This window comes from Loxodonta africana, chromosome 24 (genome assembly GCF_030014295.1).
Source record: "Loxodonta africana isolate mLoxAfr1 chromosome 24, mLoxAfr1.hap2, whole genome shotgun sequence".
NCBI classification, from domain to species: Eukaryota; Metazoa; Chordata; class Mammalia; order Proboscidea; family Elephantidae; genus Loxodonta; species Loxodonta africana.
In genome coordinates, this window is record NC_087365.1 from 33,777,616 (window position 1) to 33,797,027 (window position 19,412).

The 19,412-nt window shown below is 40.8% G+C and overlaps 2 protein-coding genes and 1 long non-coding RNA gene across 4 annotated transcripts in view; 2 read left to right on the forward strand and 1 right to left on the reverse strand.

Annotated features, from left to right (window-relative positions):
- The window catches only part of ITCH (itchy E3 ubiquitin protein ligase), a 151,890-nt gene that overhangs the window by 105,969 nt on the left and 26,509 nt on the right, over nt 1–19,412 (forward strand). For both annotated transcript variants that reach the window (XM_003411667.4, XM_023550161.2), the window contains one exon: nt 7,748–15,683. In XM_003411667.4, the coding sequence (XP_003411715.1) occupies nt 7,748–7,847 (100 nt within the window). In that variant the 3' untranslated portion in view covers nt 7,848–15,683. The remainder of the gene's footprint in view (nt 1–7,747; nt 15,684–19,412) is intronic.
- LOC135228605 (uncharacterized) lies at nt 5,144–15,507 on the reverse strand. The gene is made up of 2 exons (XR_010319247.1): nt 15,419–15,507; nt 5,144–14,813 (listed from the first exon to the last, which is right to left on the reverse strand). It is a non-coding gene; the product is annotated as an uncharacterized LOC135228605 (long non-coding RNA).
- The window catches only part of DYNLRB1 (dynein light chain roadblock-type 1), a 30,315-nt gene continuing 26,509 nt past the window's right edge, over nt 15,607–19,412 (forward strand). Inside the window, exon 1 of the mRNA XM_003411668.4 lies at nt 15,607–15,683. Within this exon, the coding sequence (XP_003411716.1) occupies nt 15,681–15,683 (3 nt within the window). The 5' untranslated portion in view covers nt 15,607–15,680. The remainder of the gene's footprint in view (nt 15,684–19,412) is intronic.

A 19,412-nucleotide genomic window follows, 5' to 3' on the forward strand; every position in this document is an offset into this window, starting at 1 on the left:
AATATAATTTAACCACATTTCCAAAAATGTAGAAAATTAAAGCCAATCCTAATCTTAACCTCAAATACAATAATATGTTGGGTTTCGGCCTGACATCAACAGTATTTGAACTTTATTTTGTGAGACCAATTCCATTGGTCATATATGAACCTAGCTGGATATTCGTTTATTTTCACCATCTACACTTTTTACTAATTTTTGTCTGTTCTTTTATACTTTTATACATACAAATACATGTGGTGCTTTTTAAATAAAACTTTGTTGAGACATAATTCACGTACTATAAAATTCACTCTTTTAAAGTACAATTCATTCTTTTAAAGAACAATTCAGTGGTGGTCACTATATTCACAAGGTTGTGCAACTATCACCACTATTTAGTTCCAGAACATTTTTTTCACCCCCAAAAGAAACCCCAAGCCCGTTAGCAGTTCACTCCCCATTTCCCCCAGCCGCTTGCTGCCCCTGGTAACTGCTAATCTATTCTCTGTCTCTGTGGATTTGCCTCTTCTGGATATTTCATATAAATGGAATCATACAATATGTGACCTTTTGTGACCAGCTTCTTAAGTTACTGTTTCCCAGGTTCTTCGATGTTGTAGCATGTATCAGTACTTCATTTCTTTCTTTCTTTTTTTTTTGACCAAATAATATTCCATTTTATGGGTACAACACATTTTGTTTATCCAATCATCAGTTGATGGACATTTGTGTTGTTTCCACTTCCTAGCTATTATGAGTAATGCAGCTTTGAACATTCATGTATAAGTTTTTGAGTTAGATGTATGCTATTTCTCTTGGGTATATACCTAGGAGTGGAATTGCTAGGTCATAGGATAACTCTATGTCTTTAATCTTTTGAGGAACTACCAAACTGTTTTCCAAAGCAACTGTACCATTTTACATTCCCACCAGCAGTTTATCCATATTCTCACCAATGCCTGTCATTTTTATTACAGCCATCATGATGTGTTTTAAGTAGTATCTCATTGTGGTTTTGATTTGTATTTCCCTGATGACTATTGATGTTGAACATCTTCTCATGTGCTTATTGGCCATTTGTGTATTTTCTTTGGAGAATTGTTTATACTTTGTTCATTTTTTAATTGGGTTATTTGTCTTTTATTGTTGAGTTACAAGAGTTCTTTATTCTGGAACCAGTCTTTTCTCAGATACATAATTTGCAAATATTTTTTCCCATTGTGTTGGTTGTCCTGTTACTTTCTTTTTTTCAATTTTATTGTATTTTAGTACTATAAACTGAAAGTTTACAGTACAAATTAGTTTCTCATTCAGAAATTTATACACAAATTGTTTCGTGACATTGGTTGCAATCCCAGTAATGTATCAGCATTCTTCCCCTTTAGCTTTCTACCCTGGGTTCTCCATGTCCATTCATCCAGTTTTCCTGTCCCTCCCTGCCTTCTCATCTTTGCTTTTGGGTAGGTGTTGCCCATTTGGTCTCGTATACTTGATTGAACTAAGAAGCACATTCCCCACGTGTGTTATTGTTTGTTTTATAGGCCTGTCCAATCTTTGGCTGAAAGGTGGACTTAAGAGTGGCTTTAGTTCTGAGTTAGTCCAGTTACTTTCTTGATGATATCCTCTGAAGCATAAAATCTTAAATTTTGATGGAGTTCAGTTTATCTATATTTTCTTTGTTGCTTGTGTTTTGGGTGTCATAGCTAAGGAATCATTGTCTAACCCGAGGCCACAAAGATTTACGTTTTTTCGTAAGAGTTTTAATAGCTTTAGCTCTTTTTTTTTTTTGTATTTTACATGAAGGTTTACAGAGCAAATTAGTTTCTCATTAAACAATTATTATACATATTGTTTTGTGACATTGGTTGTCAACCCCATGACATGTCAACATTCTCCCCTCCTTGACTTTGGGTTCCAGCTTTCCTGTCCCCTCCTGCCTTCTCATCCTTGACCCTGGGTTGGCATGCCCTTTTAGTCTCATTTTGTTTTATGGGCCTACATAATCTTTTTCTGAAGGGTGAACCTCAGGAGTGACTTCAGTACTGAGTTAAAAAGGTATCCAGGGGCCATACTCTTAGAGTTTCTCCAGTCTCTTTCACACCAGTTAAGTCTTTTTTTGTGAGTTAGAATTTTGTCCTACATTTTTCTTCAGCTTATTCCGGGATGCTCTATTGTGATCCTTGTCAGAGCAGTTGGTGGTGGTAGGCGGCACCATCTAGTTGCACTGGACTCGGTCTGGTGGCAGCTGTGGTAGTTGTGGTTCATTAGTCCTTTAGACTGATCTTTCCCTTGTGTCTCTGGTTTTCTTCATTCTGTCTTGATCCAGACAAGGTGGGACCAGTGGAGTATCTTAAATGGCCATTCACAAGCTTTTAAGACCCCAGATGCTACTCACCAAAGTAGGATGTAGAACATTTTGTTTATAAACTATGTTATGTCAGTTGAGCTAGATGTCTCCTGAGACCATGGTCTCCAGTCCTCGGCCCAGCATTTGGGTCCCTCAGGGAGTTTGAATGTGTGTATGAAGCTTGCCTTGCTCAAGTTGTACTGACTTCCGTAGTATGTGTGCTACCTTACCCATCACCAGAGTTACCACTTACCTATTGTTGTTAGTGTTCCTCCCTTCCTACCTCTCTCCTCCCTCATGACCATCAAAGATTGTTTCTGTGTAAACCTTTTCATGAGTTTTTATAATAGTGATCTCATACAATATTTGTCCTGCTGTGATTGACTTACTTTATTCAGCATAATGCCCTCCAGATTCATCCATTTTGTGAGATGTTTCATAGACTCATCATTGTTCTTTATTGTTGGGTAGTATTCCATTGTGGGTACGTACCATAGTTTGTTTATGCATTCATCTGTTGATGGGCACTTAGGTTGTTTCCATCTTTTTGCTTTTGTGAACAGCGCTGCAGTGAACATTGGTGCACATATATCTAATGGTGTGACGGCTCTTTATTTCTCTGGGATATACTCCTAGGAGTGGGATTGCTGGACTGTATGGTATTTCTATTTCTAGCTTTTTAAGGAAGTACCATGTAGTTTTTCAAAATGGTTATACCATTTTATATTCCCACCAGCAGTGCATAAGAGTTCCATGCTCCCCGCAGCCTCACCAACATTTGTTATTTTCTATTTTTTGGATTTGTGCCAATAATATTGTGGTGAGCTGGTATCTCATTGTAGTTTTGATTTGCATTTCTCTGATGGCTGATGATTTTAAGCGTTTCCTCATGTGCCGGTTAGCCGCCTGAATGTCTTCTTTGGTGAAGTGTCTGTTCATATCCTTTGTCCATTTTTAATTGGATTGTCTTTTTGTTGTAGAGGTGTTAGATTTTCCTATAGATTTTAGAGATTGACCTTTGTCAGATTTGTCATAGCCAAAAATTTTTTCCCAGTCTGTAGGTTCTCTTTTTACTCTCTTGATGAAGTCTTTTGATGAACATAAGTGTTTAATTTTTAGAAGATCCCAGTTATCTAGCTTATATCTTCCAGTGTATGTGTATCGTTAGTTATGGTTTGTATCCTGTTCATTGACTGTGTTTTTTCTTCTATGATCTTTATAGTTATTGGTTTTATATTTAGGTCTTGGATCCATTTTGAATTAGTTTTTGTGTGAGGTACAGGTCCTGTTTGATTTTTTCACAGATACACATCCAGTTTTGCCAGCACCATCGGTTAAAAAGACTGTCTTTTCTGAATTTAATGGACTTTGGGCCTTTGTCAGAGATCAGGTGACTATAGGTGGATGGATTTACATCTGGGTTCTCAATTCTGTTCCATTGGTCAATGTGTCTGTTGTTGTACCAGTAACCAGGCTGTTTTCACTATCCTGGGTGTATAGTAGGTTCTCAGGTAGGTAATGAGCTAGTCCTCCTACTTTATTCTTTTTCTTCAACAGTGCTTTACTTACCTCAGACCTCTTTCCTTTCCATATAAAGCCAGTGATAATTTTTTCCATCTTGTTAAAGAATGCTGTTGGTATTTGGATCAGGATTTCATTGTATTTATAGATTGCTTTGGGTAGAACTGACATTTTCACAATGTTGAGTCTGCCTGTCCATGAGCAAGGTATGTTTTTCCATTTATTTAGGTCTAGTTTGGTGTCTTGCAGTAGCATTTTTTTGTTTTCTTTTTAATAGGTCTTTTATGTCCCTTGTTAGATTTATTCCTAAGCATTTTATTTTTTCAGGGGCTATTATAAATGGTATCGCTTTCTTGATTTCCTTTTTGTCATTCTCTTTATTGGTATATAGGAATCCAACTGACTTGTGTGTGTTTATCTTGTATCCTACTACTCTGCTGAATCTTTCTATTAGTTCCAGTAGTTTTCTTGTGGAGTCCTTTGGGTTCTCTACGCATAGTATATCGTCCGCAAATTGGGATAGTTTTACTTCTTCCTTACCAATTTGGATGCCTTTGATTTCTTTTTCTTGCCTTATTGCTCTAACTAGAACCTCCAGCACAGTGTTAAATAGGAGTGATGATAAAGGGCATCCTTGTCTCGTTCCTGTTCTCAGGAAGAATGTTTTCAGCCTCTCTCCATTAAGAATGATGTTGGCTGTTGGTTTTGTATAGATGCCCTTTATTATGTTGAGGAAATTCTCTTCTGTACCTATTTTATTGAGAGTTATTATCAGGAATGGGTGTTGGACATTATCGAATGCCTTTTCTGCATCAATTGAGATGATCATGTGATTCTTTTGTTTTATTTATGTGGTGGATTACCTTGATTGATTTTCTAATGTTGAACCATCCATGCATACCTTGTATGAATCCCACTTGGGATATGATGCTGAATTCTATTGGCTAGAATTTTGTTGAGAATTTTCGCATCTGTATTCATGAGAGATATTGGTGTGTAATTTTCTTTTTTTGTTGTGTCTTTGCCTCGTCTTGATGTCAGGGTTATGCTGTCTTCATAGAATAAATTCAGAAGTTTGAGTAGTACCAGTACAAGCTTGTCTCTTTATGTTTAGTAGAATTCTCCAGTGAAGCCATCTGGGCCAGGGCTTTTTGTTGTTGTTGTTGGGAGCTTTTTTTATTAGCTTTTCAGTCTCTTCCCTTGTTATGGGTCTGTTCAGATTTCTGACCTCAGTTTGGGGAGTATTGCCATCTTAACAATATTAAGTGTTCTGATCCAGGAACATGGGATGTCTTTCCTTTTTTTTTGTCTTTTTAAATTTCACTGGACAGTGTTTTTTTAAGTTTTTAGCATACAAGTCTTATACTTCTTTCGTTAAATTTATTCGTAAGTATTTTATTCTTTATGACGCTATTGTAAATGAAATTGTTTTCTTTATTTTCAGATTGTTCATTTCTAGTGTATAGAAATGCAATTGAACTTTTTTGTATGTTGATCTTACACATAAAAGTGTTTTGGTTTGACCTCTAGCCATTTGCCCTTTTCTCACTTGAAAGAGACTGTGCTATGCTTTAATTATACTGTTGTGAACAGCTTCTCTCAGTCGCACATAAAAACTAGTCTCATTACTTTGTCAAGTTCTGTGTTTTTTATTTGCAAGCGTGACAAAGAAATCATTGTAAGTTTATTTTCCCTTTGTGGATAACATTATTTCCCTGTCAACAGACATTTTCCTAGGTCTTATCCTAAAAATACAGCAGACGGCCAAAGCTTTAGGGTACATTTATCATCTGTTACCTTGTGATGTTGATGCTGATATGGCCTAAAATATCAAGATGCCTTTTAAAAGTTCGCAAACTAAGAATAGCACAGAGAGCCAATGGGAGCAGAATACTAGACCAGAAAATAATTTCTTAAAGTTGTTGTTGTTAGGTGATGTCGAGTTGGTTCTGACTCATAGCAGCCCTGTGTATAACAGAACAAAACACTGCCTGGTCCTGTGCCATCCTCACAGTCATTGTTATGCTTGAGCCCATTGTTGCAACCACTGTGTCAGTCCATCTCGTTGAAGGTCTTTCTCTTTTTCGCTGACCCTATACTTTACCAAGCATGATGCCCGTCTCCAAGACTTGTCCCTCCCAATAACATGTTCAAAGTATGTGAGACGAAGTGTTACCATTCTCATTTCTAAGGAGCATTCTGGTTGTACTTCTTCAAAGACAGATTTGTTCATTCTTTTGGCAGTCCATGGTACATTCAATATTCTTCGCCAACACCACAATTCAGAGATTTCAGTTCTTCCTTATTCATCGTCTAGTTTTTACATGCATATGAGGTGACTGAAAACACCATGGCTTGGGTCCGGCACACCTTAGTCTTCAGGGTGACATCTTTGGTTTTCAACACTTAAAAGAAGTCTTTTTGCAGCACATTTGCCGAGTGCAGTGCATCTTTTGATTTATTGACTGCTGCTTCCATGGGTGTTGATTGTGGATCCAAGTAAAAGGAAATCCTTGACAACTTCAGTGTTTTCTCTGTTTATCATGATGTTGCTTATTGTTCCAGTTGTGATGATTTTTGTTTTATGTTGAGGTGTAATCCATACTGAAGACTGTGGTCTTTGATCATCATCAATAAGTGCTTCAAGTTCTCTTCCCTATTTCCATTCATCCAGTTTTCCAGTCCCTTTCTGCCTTCTGTTCTTTGCTTTGGTGCTGTTGTGCCCATCAGTCTCTTATGCATCAATTGAACTATGCAGCCTGTTCCTCACATGTGTTATTGTTGGCCCTATAGACCTGTCTAATCTTTGACTGAAGGGTGAACCTTGGGAGTGACCTAAGTACGGAGTTAAAAGGGTGTCCAGGGGCTATACTCGCAGGGTTTCTCCAATGTCCGTCAGACCAGCACGCTTGGTTTTTTTGTTTGTTTGTTTTGGTGAATTTTACTTTTGTTCTACGTTTTTCTCCTGCTCTGCCCAGGACCCTCTATTGTCATCCTTGCCAGAGCAGTTCGTAGTGGTATCTTGGCACCATCTAGTTCTTCTGGGGTTAGTCTGGTGGAGGTTATGGTAGTTTTAGCCCATTAGTCCTTTGGATTAACCTTTCCCGTATGTCTTTGGTCTTTTTCACTTTCCTTTGTTCCAGCTGGGATGGGACCACTAGATGTATCTTAGATGGCCACTAGCAGGTTTCTATGACCCCAGATGCTACTCAGCACAGTTGGATGTAGAACAGTTTCTTTATAGACTGTGTTATGCCAGTTGAACTAGATGTCTCCCGAGACCATGGCCTCCAGCCCTCAGCCCAGTAGCTTGTTCTCTCAGGACATTTGGGATTGTCTATGAAGCTTCTATAACTTTGCCCTGGTCAAGTTGCGCTGACTTCCCCAGGATTGTGTACCATCTTACCCTTCACCGAAGTTACTGCTTATCCTTTGCCCATTTTTAATTGGATTGTCTTTTTATTGTAGAGGTCTTAAAATGTTTTGAAAAGAGACCTTATGGCATGCAAAGCCTAAAATAGCTGACCCTTTTACTGGCCCTTTCCGAGGTAGCGCCTTTACAGAAAAAGTTGGCTAATCTCTGATGAAGAATTGAGGTGGAGAGGTGAGCATGGAAAGGACTAACATTTTATTGAGTACTTACTGCACCAGGCAGTATGTCATGTGCTTGCTGCTGCTTCCCTCTACCCCGAGAGGTAGGGATTATTATTCCCATTTTACCAGAGACGAAACTGAAACTTGGAAAGGTTAAAGCACTTGTTCAAAGACCCAGTGACAGAGCTGGGATTTGAACCCAGTTTTGCCTGAGTTTAAAGCCAGTTTTGCTATGGTATAATGCCCGTATGATTCTTTGTATATTTCCTTTTCTCAATCATTACTAACAATTATTACTTTTAGTTTTAACCGCCTGGACCTGCCACCCTATAAGAGTTACGAGCAACTGAAGGAAAAGCTGCTGTTTGCCATTGAAGAAACAGAAGGATTTGGACAAGAATAGCTTCTGAGGATTTGCACCATCAGAGGACAAGAACACATTTATAATGTTTGTCCTTTTCTCTCTCTGCCTGTTGCACATCTTGTTGTAAATTGGACTGTGACTGTTTAGAGAGTTATCTTTGTGTAAGTAAATTAATGTTATCATTGAGATTTATCTCCCAGTGATTCTGGATAGAATTCTACTCAGCATTTCCAGAAATCAGATCTGCAAACGACTAGTCAAAACCTTACGTAACTTCAGATTTAACACAGCAATGAAATCTGCCTTGTTTTATTCCACTAGATTTTTTCCTTACCAACAATTTTATATATGTGTGTTAAGTCTCACTTTGGGAGTAGGTTTTTTAAAGATTCTGCAGGTATGTGGGCAAGTCCCTTGGTAACTGTAATATGCAAGATCTTCATATTAAGCCTCTTGGTAAGAGGCATTTGTTAAAAGTACAAGCTTAACCCAGCTCTTGGGGACCATGAGCAGACGTCTGGCTTTTGCTGTCCCTCTCACTTCAGCCTGGCCTGACTGTTGTTTTCCTTTCTGGAGCATGAATCCAGGCATCATTTTGATGTTATACTTGGAAGCGATGCAGGACTTTTACATCTGTCTACAAAATAGCTTTGTCAATCTGAATTCAGGGAGAAGTCCGTCTCAGCCTGCAATTGACTTCATACCTCTCTTCATTTGGAAAATTTGATTATTTAATTGCCTTGTGAATACTAAACTTTACAAACAATATTAACACTGTGGTTCCTTCACTGTTGTTTATAAAAGTTAACCTAGAATTGGAATTAATTTAGCTGAATTTGTCTAAAGCCATCAGTGAAGATTTTTGTATGGGAAGAGTTTGCATCTTTATGGTTTTATCATAATCCACCAACTTCAGTTATATTTAGTTATTACCAAGCAGCTAAAGGTGTAACCAGAGTGCTTTCTAGTCCAAATAGAAGTCAATGAAACATCCTCTGAAATTACGTTTTAATTTGGGAGAGCTGTGGTACTAACTAAAAAAGGAAGCATCACCATCTAGTAACCACAGAAATGTATTCTCTGTGGATTAAGTCTTCAGATTTATCATTTCTCTGACACATAGCTGAAGTAGTTATTTCCGTTCTTTACATTATCCTGAATTGGATTAACATCCCTCACCTGTGATATTCTTTTCACCCTTGAAAATTTAGGTTTTCCTTTTTCCCCCCCATTAACTGTTTAGACTGCTCCTTTAGTAGTGAATTAATGCACTTTGAACTTTTCTGTACTTCATTTCTTTTAACTTGGCCTAACTTAGACTCTGTTGAGATGGCTGCTGTCACAGATTTTACTTTATGGACAGTGGGATGAAGCCTAAGCCACCTGAGTTTAGCTGTCACAGCTGAACTCTGGGGACAGCCTCATAACTCATGAAACAGGGACTTTGACAGGTTTTAGTAGCGTAGCACAAACAAGTAGCATTGAGTCAAGAGTAAGCATAGACTAACAAACCCCTATCCCATATGGAAAGTAATGTCTTTTTGTCCCCATTTAAATCTTGAAACAACAACGAAAACTTTTTTTTATCTTGTGTATCTGTACTCTAAGACACTGCCATCATAAAGCAGAGACTAAGGTGAGTAAAAGGGGGTTGCCTCATCCAGAGATTGTTAGTATAAAGGGGGAGATTAGGCTCAGCCCAACTCTTATTTTATTTTTTAGTCCATATACCCCTGGAAATGTAGTATGGTCTCCAGAAGCCCTAGTTGTTTTCAAAGTAGGGACTCTCTGCCTTTTTATTGGTTGGGAGAAAAAAAAATGCTATTGCTTTGTCTTACAGAGCGAATGTCTGCCAACTACCCATTCATTATACAAGTCTAAACTTCGGCAATACATGGCTATGGAGATTAAGCCTTCTATAAAGACTTACTCTTGAAGTGAATTCTCATATTGAAATGTAGTTACCTACAATATTTACAAGAGATTTATGAGATTAAATTAAGAGATAATGTAAGAAAGTAGCTTTTTTTGTTGTTCTACATAATGCTTCATGATTCATTTAGAGACCTAGAAATATTGTGTGAAATGTATAAATACCACCTAAAAGGCTTTCTGCCCTATATTTTTAAAATACAGAATAGTTATATTTGAAGTAGCCCTGGCCCTAGTTCTATAGGGCTTGGCTATTTAATATTTTTATGGAAGAAACATTTAGTTCTGGAAAAGGTAAATGCTTGTATATATTTTTGCAGCCTGGGATCTCCCTTACTCCATTTCTTCCTTTAATTTAAATGGCCACATGTATATGTCTTCCCTGCTGTGTTAGGAAAATGGGGGCTGGATATCCCAAGAATCAGAGGTTATAGAAAAATATTGCAGTTAGTCAGCAGACATAAATATCTACCAAATGCTATCTTAAATTTTGATCCAAACTGAACAGTTGGAAATAGATTTATTGTAAGTGTTAAATTAGAGCAATTTCTTAAATCTAAACTAAATTGCTTTTTAGAGTCCTTTTTCTTGTAAGCATTGTAAATGCTAATAAACCCTTGTTAATTTTTTTCTCTTTTTTTTACTGCATGTTACATTGAAATAAAAACAAAGTAAAGTGACAGTTGCCTTATTCTTCTATTTGGGGGGTTGGAAAAGGCAGCATTCCATAGCCTGGATCAGGTGGAAAGGACCTTCACTTGTTTTCATCAAACGGAGTTGGTAAAACTGATCCAGCCACCCATAGTAATGATTTCCTGCTGCAGAAGAATCCCATTTCATAAGACTTACAATAACTCTATTTAAAATTCAGATACTAATTTTTCATTAAGAGGTTGATATACCAATGGCAGTTCATCAGAAATTTTAGTAGAACATAACTCAAATACCCACAAAGGTCTCATCCTAAACAAACTATGTCAGTCAAGCCCACTTTGCGGCTTTTTCTTATCTGGTTAGTAACTTGAAATGTTATCAGGGGTGACTCACGGGTATCTGAGTGAATCATAGAAATTAGACTTCTCTGTGTTTGTATCCCTCCTTGTTGGATATAACTCCATCCATCTAAACACCTTTGGGGTTAATTACTTCTACCTAGTAATTGTTGGTATCTCCAGCCCCCCTCCTTTTTGTTTTTCTTTTAGAGTTATTTGCAAAATTGTATATATGCTTTCATTAACTAAATGGCAGCACTGGATTGTATAATACTGTACTGGAGCTCCTTTGTTTCCTTGGACTGTAATTTCAAGTACTCAGGTAACTCTACAACCATTACAGGAGTCACGTGCTTTTATAAAGGTCCTTACGGGGCCTGCCTCGCTTGAGTTTTTCTTAAAAGGTGTAAGAATATGTTATGTTTATAATTAAACATTTTTCGTCCTTCATTTGCACACTTTTCTGTTAGTCTTGGGTAAAAAAGTGTTCCCTACCTACAGGGAAACTACCTATGTGAGCAGGTCCTATAGTTTCCTGTCTTTCTGCTTTTGTAAGTGGGCAGGTTATAGCCTGTCTGTATTGTGAGTAGATAGGAAAAAAAAACTAGAAAGACCCACTCTGGTGAGATTAGATTTGGCTCCTATGTTGGAGAAAATAAAGATGGAACATATCTGGGACAGTGCCAAACACAGGGACTTCACCTGAATTATTTTCCTGAGACAGTGAAAGGTGCTCTACAGACCCCAATCATGGCTGCTGAGTAGAGAACCCCTAGTAGCTACCAAGGCCAACTCTTCTCAACAACCTGGCCTGCTCACAGGCTTCAGTAGGCCTTTTTCTGTCAGGAAATGAGATGATCATGCTCTCATTTAAAATGGTACCAGTGGAGAGAGGCTAAGGGAATTGAAATTTTTTAATATGCTAATCTGACAGTGCTTGGAGGACAGAAATTGCAGGCTCCTCCCAGTCCTGAAGAGGAGAGCATATTCTATTTAATCTGCCCCATATAAGCTAGAACATGCTAGTTCAGTGGGGGAAGACACGTCCCCTCATAGTGAGGAAGCCTTTCATCGGGAAATAGATAGCTGTTCTTAACTGACATTGGTTGGCTCTCCAGCCCCAGACCCCATACAAGCATCAAACTGGGACTCGGCTGTCGCTGCCTCAATGTTCTCTGAACTTTGAAGAAGAGTGTTTTACATTGTGTAATGCCAGAACAGGAACTGCTGTTACTCCCGGCCCATCTCATTTGTCAGTTCTGTAGCATTATAGCAAGAGCTGCTTTGTGGCCAGGACACTTGGGTGGGGGAAGGTGGTGTCTAGGGGAATCTTACTGGTTGACAAAGAGAAGAGAGTTTTCCTGCTCAGCAAAGAGTGACTGTGGCTGTGGGCAAGGGATTTCCTCAAAGCTCTGCACAGGGAAGGAGCTTGAGAACTTGCCATCAGACCTGCTCTTGATATTTATCTTCCCCATCCTAGTGAGCAATGCCACTCCTGTAGTCACTTAGTCCCAGAACAACTGCCAACATTTATTACTATGTGCCAGACACTGCTAGATATGCTACATGTGTTGTCATTTTATCATCTCATCCACTTTCGGTAAGGGATGACTGTCTCTGTTTTACAGATGAGAAAATACAGGCTGAAAGTAAATAACTTGCTGAAGTTTCCATAGCTATTCGGTGACAAGGGTACAAGTTGGAATCCAAGACTATGAGACTCCAAAGCCTGTGTGCTTAACTCTTCTGCTATATTGCTGTTCACAAATCACAACCCTAGGAGTCTTCGCAACCAACTCAGCCTTCCCATCTAATTAGTTTCCAAATCCTGTCAAACCTACCTCCAAAACTTATTGAATCTCTTCCTTCAGAGGTGCCCCCACTGCTGCAGCCCACATCCCTCATCCCTAACTCAGTGACCGTGGCAGCCCTCTGTCCTTGTTGTGTCCATTCTCCCCCCCCCCAGTCTGTCCTCTGTGCTGCCTCAGAATGAACTGTGGAAGACCTTAGTCTCAATGCCTCCCCCTGCTTAAAATCTTAGCGGTTCCTCCATTACCACAGAATAAACTCCTAAGCCTGCCACTCAAGACCCTATATGAGACTGGAAAACTATATCCAGCTCCTTACTCACCCTCATTCTGACTCCAGAACTGTTGGCATTCTGTCTGGGGTTGTAATCTTGTTGAATCCTTGCACTTCTCTCATCTGGTTCTCCATATATAAGATGATAGTTATGAGCCTTCATGTGCCTGTCTTCCAGGATGTTTTGGGGTCGAATCGCTGCTTCTGCCCCTTGCTAAATGCTTCCCTAATGTTCCCAGCATTCAATAATCATTGTTTTGGATCCTTTTTTTTTTTTTTTTCAATTTCTTATTTTGAAATAATTTAAGATTTGCAGAGTTGTTGCAAAGATAGTACAGAGAGCTCCTGCACACCCCTCACCTGGCTTCTCCCAGTGTTAACATCCCACATAACCATGGAACAGTTATCAAAACTAATACATTAACATTGGTAAAATAACAGTGACTAAAAACTACTGGCCTTATTCACATTTCACTAGTTTTTCCACCAATGTTCTTTTTCCTTTTCCAGGATCAGATCCAGCATCCCACACTACATTTAGTTGTCACATCTCTTAAAAAAAAAACTTGCTGTCAAGTTTATTCCAATTCATAGTGACCCTACAGGGCAGGGTAAAACTGCCCCATAGGAGGCTGTAATCTTTACAGAAGCAGAGTATCACGTCTTTCTTCTATGGAGCAGCTAGTGGGTTTGAACTACCAACCTTTTGGTTAGCAGCTGAGCACTTAGCCACTGCGCCACCAGGGCTGCTTACCACATCTTAGTCCCCCAACGTGTGACAGGTCATCATTTGTTCTGTCTTTGACAACACTGACATTCTTTTGTGCAATATTTTTTTTTAAAGTATTGTGCTGTAAGTGAAAGTTTACAAGTCAGTTTTTCACATATAAACTTATATACGTCTTACTACATACTCCCACTTACTCTCCCCCTAATTAGTCAGCCCGCTCCCTCCTTCCAGTCTCCTTTCGTGACTGTTTTGCCAGTTTCTCACCCCCTCTACCCTCCCATCTCCCCTCCAGACAGGAGATGCCAACATAGTCTCAAGTGTCAACCTGATTCAGGTAGCTCACTCCTCATCAGCATCTCTCTCCAACCCATTGTCCAGTCCAATCCATGTCTGCTGAGTTGGCTTTGGGAATGGTTCCTGTCCTGGGCCAATAGAAGGTTTGGGGCCCATGACCACCAGGATTCTTCTAGTCTTAGACCACTGAGTCTGGTCTTTTTATGAGAATTTGGGGTCTGCATCCCACTGCTCTCTTGCTCCCTCAGGGGTTCTCTGTTGTGTTCCCCGTCAGGGCAGTCATCGGTTGTGGCTGGGCACCATCTAGTTCTTCTGGTCTCAGGATGATGTAGTCTCTAGTTCATGTAGCCCTTTCTGTCTTTTGGGCTCATAATTACCTTATGACCTTGGTGTTCTTCATTCTCCTTTGATCCAGGTGGGTTGAGACTCATTGATGCATCTCTTAGATGGCCGCTTGTTAGTGTTTAAGACCCCAGATGCCACACTTCAAAGTGGGATGTGGAACGTTTTCCTAATAGATTTTGCCAATTGACTTAGATGTCCCCTGAAACCGTAGTCCCCAAACCCCCACACTTGCTCCGCTGACCTTTGAAGCATTCAGTTTATTCAGGAGACTTCTTTGCTTTTTGGTCCAGTCCAGTTGTGCTGACCTCCCCTGTATTGAATGTTGTCTTTCCCTTCACCTAAAGTAGTGACCTTGACATTTTTAAAGATTACTGGTCAGGTCCTCAGTTTGAGTTTGATCTTTTTCCATGGTTAAGGCCATGAATTTTTGTGAAAAGTAACAGAGGTGACATACCCTTCTAAGCAAATCATATATCAGGGGCACATGATTCTGATATGTCCAGCTACCAGTGATGATCCACTGGTTAAGATGGTATCTTAACAGGTTTCATCACTGTAAAGTCACTATCCAATCTTCTTAATATGCAGACACCCCTGGAAGGAAGAGCACGAAGTCCTCATGTGGAGAGGCTGTAGTGGAATGAAAATTTGGAATTAGATAAGGTGTTGAATTCAGCAGGTTCCAGTGCTTCAAAGAAACGTATACAAGTGGGGATGTTGATTCTCACTGTGCTGTAGCTACTGGAGATAATGCACAGTACTTTACTAAATGACAGTATTTTAGTTATTTCCTGCTAGAGGAGCCAGAAGTTTCTGTGGCCTGCGAGAGTGAAAGGTTAAAGAGGGAAAACGAGCCACCATAGGGCTCTGGGAGGAAGGATCCCCGTTTAAAGCTGAGAAAATGAGACAGCACAGAGACGTGAAGAGGCTTCTCCACGGTAAAAACAAGGGTGCGGCTGAGCTCAGAGTCCAAAGCCTGTGGACTCCCAGGCTAGTCCTAACCACTTTGTCTCAGATCCTACACGGAAAATTCCCGAGGGGATCGCTCAGGGCCCCCAGAGACGCCTGACTCTGGCCCTAATCCCAGGCTGTGTCTTAGGCGCATTTTGGCTTCGCGACTCAATATATTTGCAAAAATCTCAGCATCCGCCTCACCTGGCCCACCACCCTCCACCCTAGAGGTTCCTGAGCCAGCTGGGACCTCAGTCGAGAGTTTAAAAGCCTCTTCCGCGAACCTGCATCATTTCGGCAATGCCGGAGCTGGGAATTTTCCACTGCTAAAGCTCTCCTTTGTTTTTCGCTTTCGGACAGCGTAAGGCAAATTCTCCACGAGCCCTGGGAGAGCCTGCTAAGGTCCGCCCACCTGCCCACCCGCCCCGCGCTGGCTCTGATAGGCTGTCGGAGCAGTCTGTTTTCACTGGAAGCTATGCGCAGGCGCGGGAAGGCACCGGGACTGGGCTGAGGGCGGGGGACGCGGAGCTACCCGATCGGTCCGAGATGGTGAGTGTACTCCATCCAGGGGCTTGCACCTGGGGGCTGGAAGCTAGTCGACCACGGCCGCCCACCACCCAGCGCTCGGCCTCTCATCCTCAAGGGGTCTTACGGCGCTGGGCGGGGATCCCGCGGGGCTGGGCGGGGTCGGGCTAGGCCTGATTGGAGGGCGGAACCCTGGGCACGGGCCTCGGAACCGGGGCCCAGGGAACCGAGGTGGGGCCGCCGGATCCCGCTGCACCTGGGACCGGAAGCAGGAGCTTGTGCCGAGGCGAGGAACCGACTGAGGGTCCCGGCCGGCCCACGGCGCCAGCGTCGCGGCGTCCTGGGCCTTGGTGGGCGATAACGATAACGTTTCCTGGGAGATTAACGTGTATTAGGCACTGCTGCGTGCTTTACGTATCTTTCATTCTCACCACAGCCCGGTGAGGTAGGTACCACCGTTATCCCCGTTTTACGTATTTGGAGTCTAAAACCCCGTGAGGTGAAGAGCCTTGTCCCAGTGAAGGTGGAACTGGATTTGAACCCGAGGAGCTTGGCTCTTTCCCCGCCCTGCACCACACTACGAATCGCCTTTCTGTAGGCGTGTGGCTTTCGAGCTGCCGGAACGTGGTGTGAGTCGCAAACGGGGGGACCACCCTTCGGAATCCCAAAGCCGGCTGCCTTGCTGGCTGGAAGCGCCACCCGTCACAGGTTTTTTGTTTGTTTTTAACGCTCACAATTTGTAAAAGACTTGAAAAGACCTTTTGGCTGTTAGATGTTGTACTTGTCAAACATTTTATTTAAGAATTTAAAGCTTTTTATAAAGTTTTCGAAAAAGAAAACCAGCCCATCACCTCGAGGCAACCACTTACAATTAGGCTTTTTCTCTTCAATTTTTGCTTTATGTAGTTAAAAAAAAAAAAAAATTTTTTTTTTTTTTTTTTTTGTGTAGTTTAGCTCCTACTAAATATGCAGTTGTGGCTCCTGCTTTCTTTCATTTATTATTACACCACAAAGAATGTCTGCACATCGTTAAAGATATGTAATAATCTTTAAATATATGTAACCTTATCTTTCACATCACTTTTGAAACTAAAAAGTTTTATTTTTTACAGGTAGTACTTGCATGTAGTATTAAGATGTGTGTGTGTATATATATAGAAGAAAATAAATATCTCCCAACCCTGACCCTCAGTCTCAGTTTCCTTCTTGAGAAACAGTCATTGTTAGTTTCTTGTATATCTGTACCTGTATATGCCCCGTTTTTTTCTTAACAAATGGTAGCTTTCTACAGCGTATATACCATGCGGTTGTGCGTTTACAATACGTGTGTACATATGTATTTTTAAAAATTCTAGCAGTACCAAAGTGTATAACATAGAAAGTTTATATATTCCCCAGCTCTCTCCTTCAAGGTAACTACTCTTGGCAGTTTTGTATGTTCTCTTTCAGATTTTATTTTTCCCCTAAATTTTATTTATTTTATTGTCGTTGTTGGGAATATACACGGCAAAACATACATCACTTCAACAGTTTCTACTTGTACAATTTAGTGACATTGATTACATTCTTCGAGTTTTTCAACCATTATTCTCCTGAGCTGTTCCTCCCTCATTAACATAAACTCACTGCCCCCTAAGGTTCCTATCTATAATCTTTACAGTTGCTGTTGTCAATTTGACCACATATAGATAGTTCTTAAAAGAGCATAATGCTCAAGGCAGGCCTTTGTTACTAATAAAGCTAAACTATTGTTTGGTTTAAAGATGACTTCAGGGAGTATTTTTGGTTTAAGGGGTTTATCCATTCTCCATGTGCAGATGTCTAGAGTCTATGGAATTTTTTTTTATCAAAATGTTCGCTAATGGTAGCCGGATACTATCGAGTTCTTCTGGTCTCATGGCAAAGGAGGCAAGTTGTTCGTGGAGGCAATTAGCCACACATTGCATATCCTCTTCTCCACCTATTACTGACTCTCTTCCTCGGTTGCTGCAGGTAGAGACCAATTATTGTGCATTGGATGGACGCTAGTAAGCTTTTAAAGACCCCAGGCACTACACAACAACTAGAAGGTTGAACAGAAGCACTGAACACGTGATTAGGCCAGTTAACTGGGATGTCCCATGAAAACATGACCATAAACTGCCAAACGAAGTAACCAGATCTCATAAAGTGTTTAGCTATACATAAGCAGCCTCAGCAGATTACTGTTTTTTTGGTAATTGTTGTAAATGTCACACAATTTTTGCCAATTCAACTTTTTTTTTTTAAATAATTTTTATTGTGCTTTAAGTGAAAGTTTACAAATTAAGTCAGTCTCTCACACAAAAACCCATATACACTTTGCTACACACTCCCAATTACTCTCCCCCTAATGAGACAGCTCGCTTTTTCCCTCCACTCTCTGTTCATGTCCATTTCGCCAGCTTCTAACCCCCTCCACCCTCTCATCTCTCCTTCAGGCAGGAGATTCCAGCATAGTCTCAAGTGTCCACCTGATCCAAGAAGCTCACTCCTCACCAGCATCCCTCGCCAACCCATTGTCCAGTCCAATCCATGTCTGAAGAGTTGGCTTTGGGAACAGTTCCTGTCCTGGGCCAACAGAAGGTCTGGGGGCCGTGACCTCTGGGGTCCTTCTAGTCTCAGACCATTAAGTCTGTTCTTAATGAGAATTTGGGGTCTGCATCCCACTGCTCTCCTGCTCCCTCAGGGGTTCTCTGTTGTGTTCCCCATCAGGGCAGTCATCGGTTGTGGCCGGGCACCATCTAGTTCTTCTGGTCTCAGGATGATGTAGTTGCTGGTTCATGTGGCCCTTTCTGTCTCTTGGGCTTGTAATTACCTTGTGTGCTTCGTGTTCTTCATTCTCCTTTGCTCCAGGTGGCTTGAGACCAATTGATGTATCTTAGATGGCTGCTTGCTAGCATTTAAGACCCCAAACGCCACTCTTCAAGGTGGGATGCAGAATGTTTTCTTAATAGCCAATTCAACTTTTTACAGGTGTACAACTAACTGACAGCAGTTAAAGCAGTCTACTGTGCAACTCAACCCTTAATGCAATTTTTCCATCACCATTAGCCCCCCTTTTCCCACTCCCTCCCACCCCTGGAACCACTAATAAACCTCGGTCTCGTTTCCCTTTTCTGTATAAGTGAAGTCATACAATATTTGTCCTTTTGGGATTGGCTTATTTTGTTCAGCATAATATCTTCAAGCTCCAGCCATACTATAGCATGTATCAAGAGATCATTTCTCCTACTGGCTGAGTAGTATTCCATTGTATGATTGGATCACATTTAATCTACTCATCTGTTGACGGACATTTAGGTTGTTTCCACCTTCTGGCTGTTGTGAGTACTGCTGCAAGGAACGTTGGTATACAAGTCTCTTTTTGAGTCTCTGTTTTCAGGTCTTTTGGGTATATGCCCAGGAGTAGAATTGCTGGGTCATATGGTAGTTCTGGAGCTCCAGTGGTGCAGTGGTTATGAGCTGGGCTGTTAACCAAAAGGTAGGCAGTTCAGGACCACCAGCTGCTTCTTGGAAACCCTGTGGAGTAGTTCTACTTGGCTCTATAGGGTTGCTATGAGTTGGAATCGACTTGAAGGCAACAAGATGGTCATTCTATTTTTCGTTTTTTGAGGAACTGCCACACTGTTTTCCACAACGTCTGTACCATTTTGCAATCCCACCAGCAGTGGATAAGGGTTCCAATTTTCCCACTTTCTGACCAACGTTTGTTATTTTCTGTGTGTGTGTGTG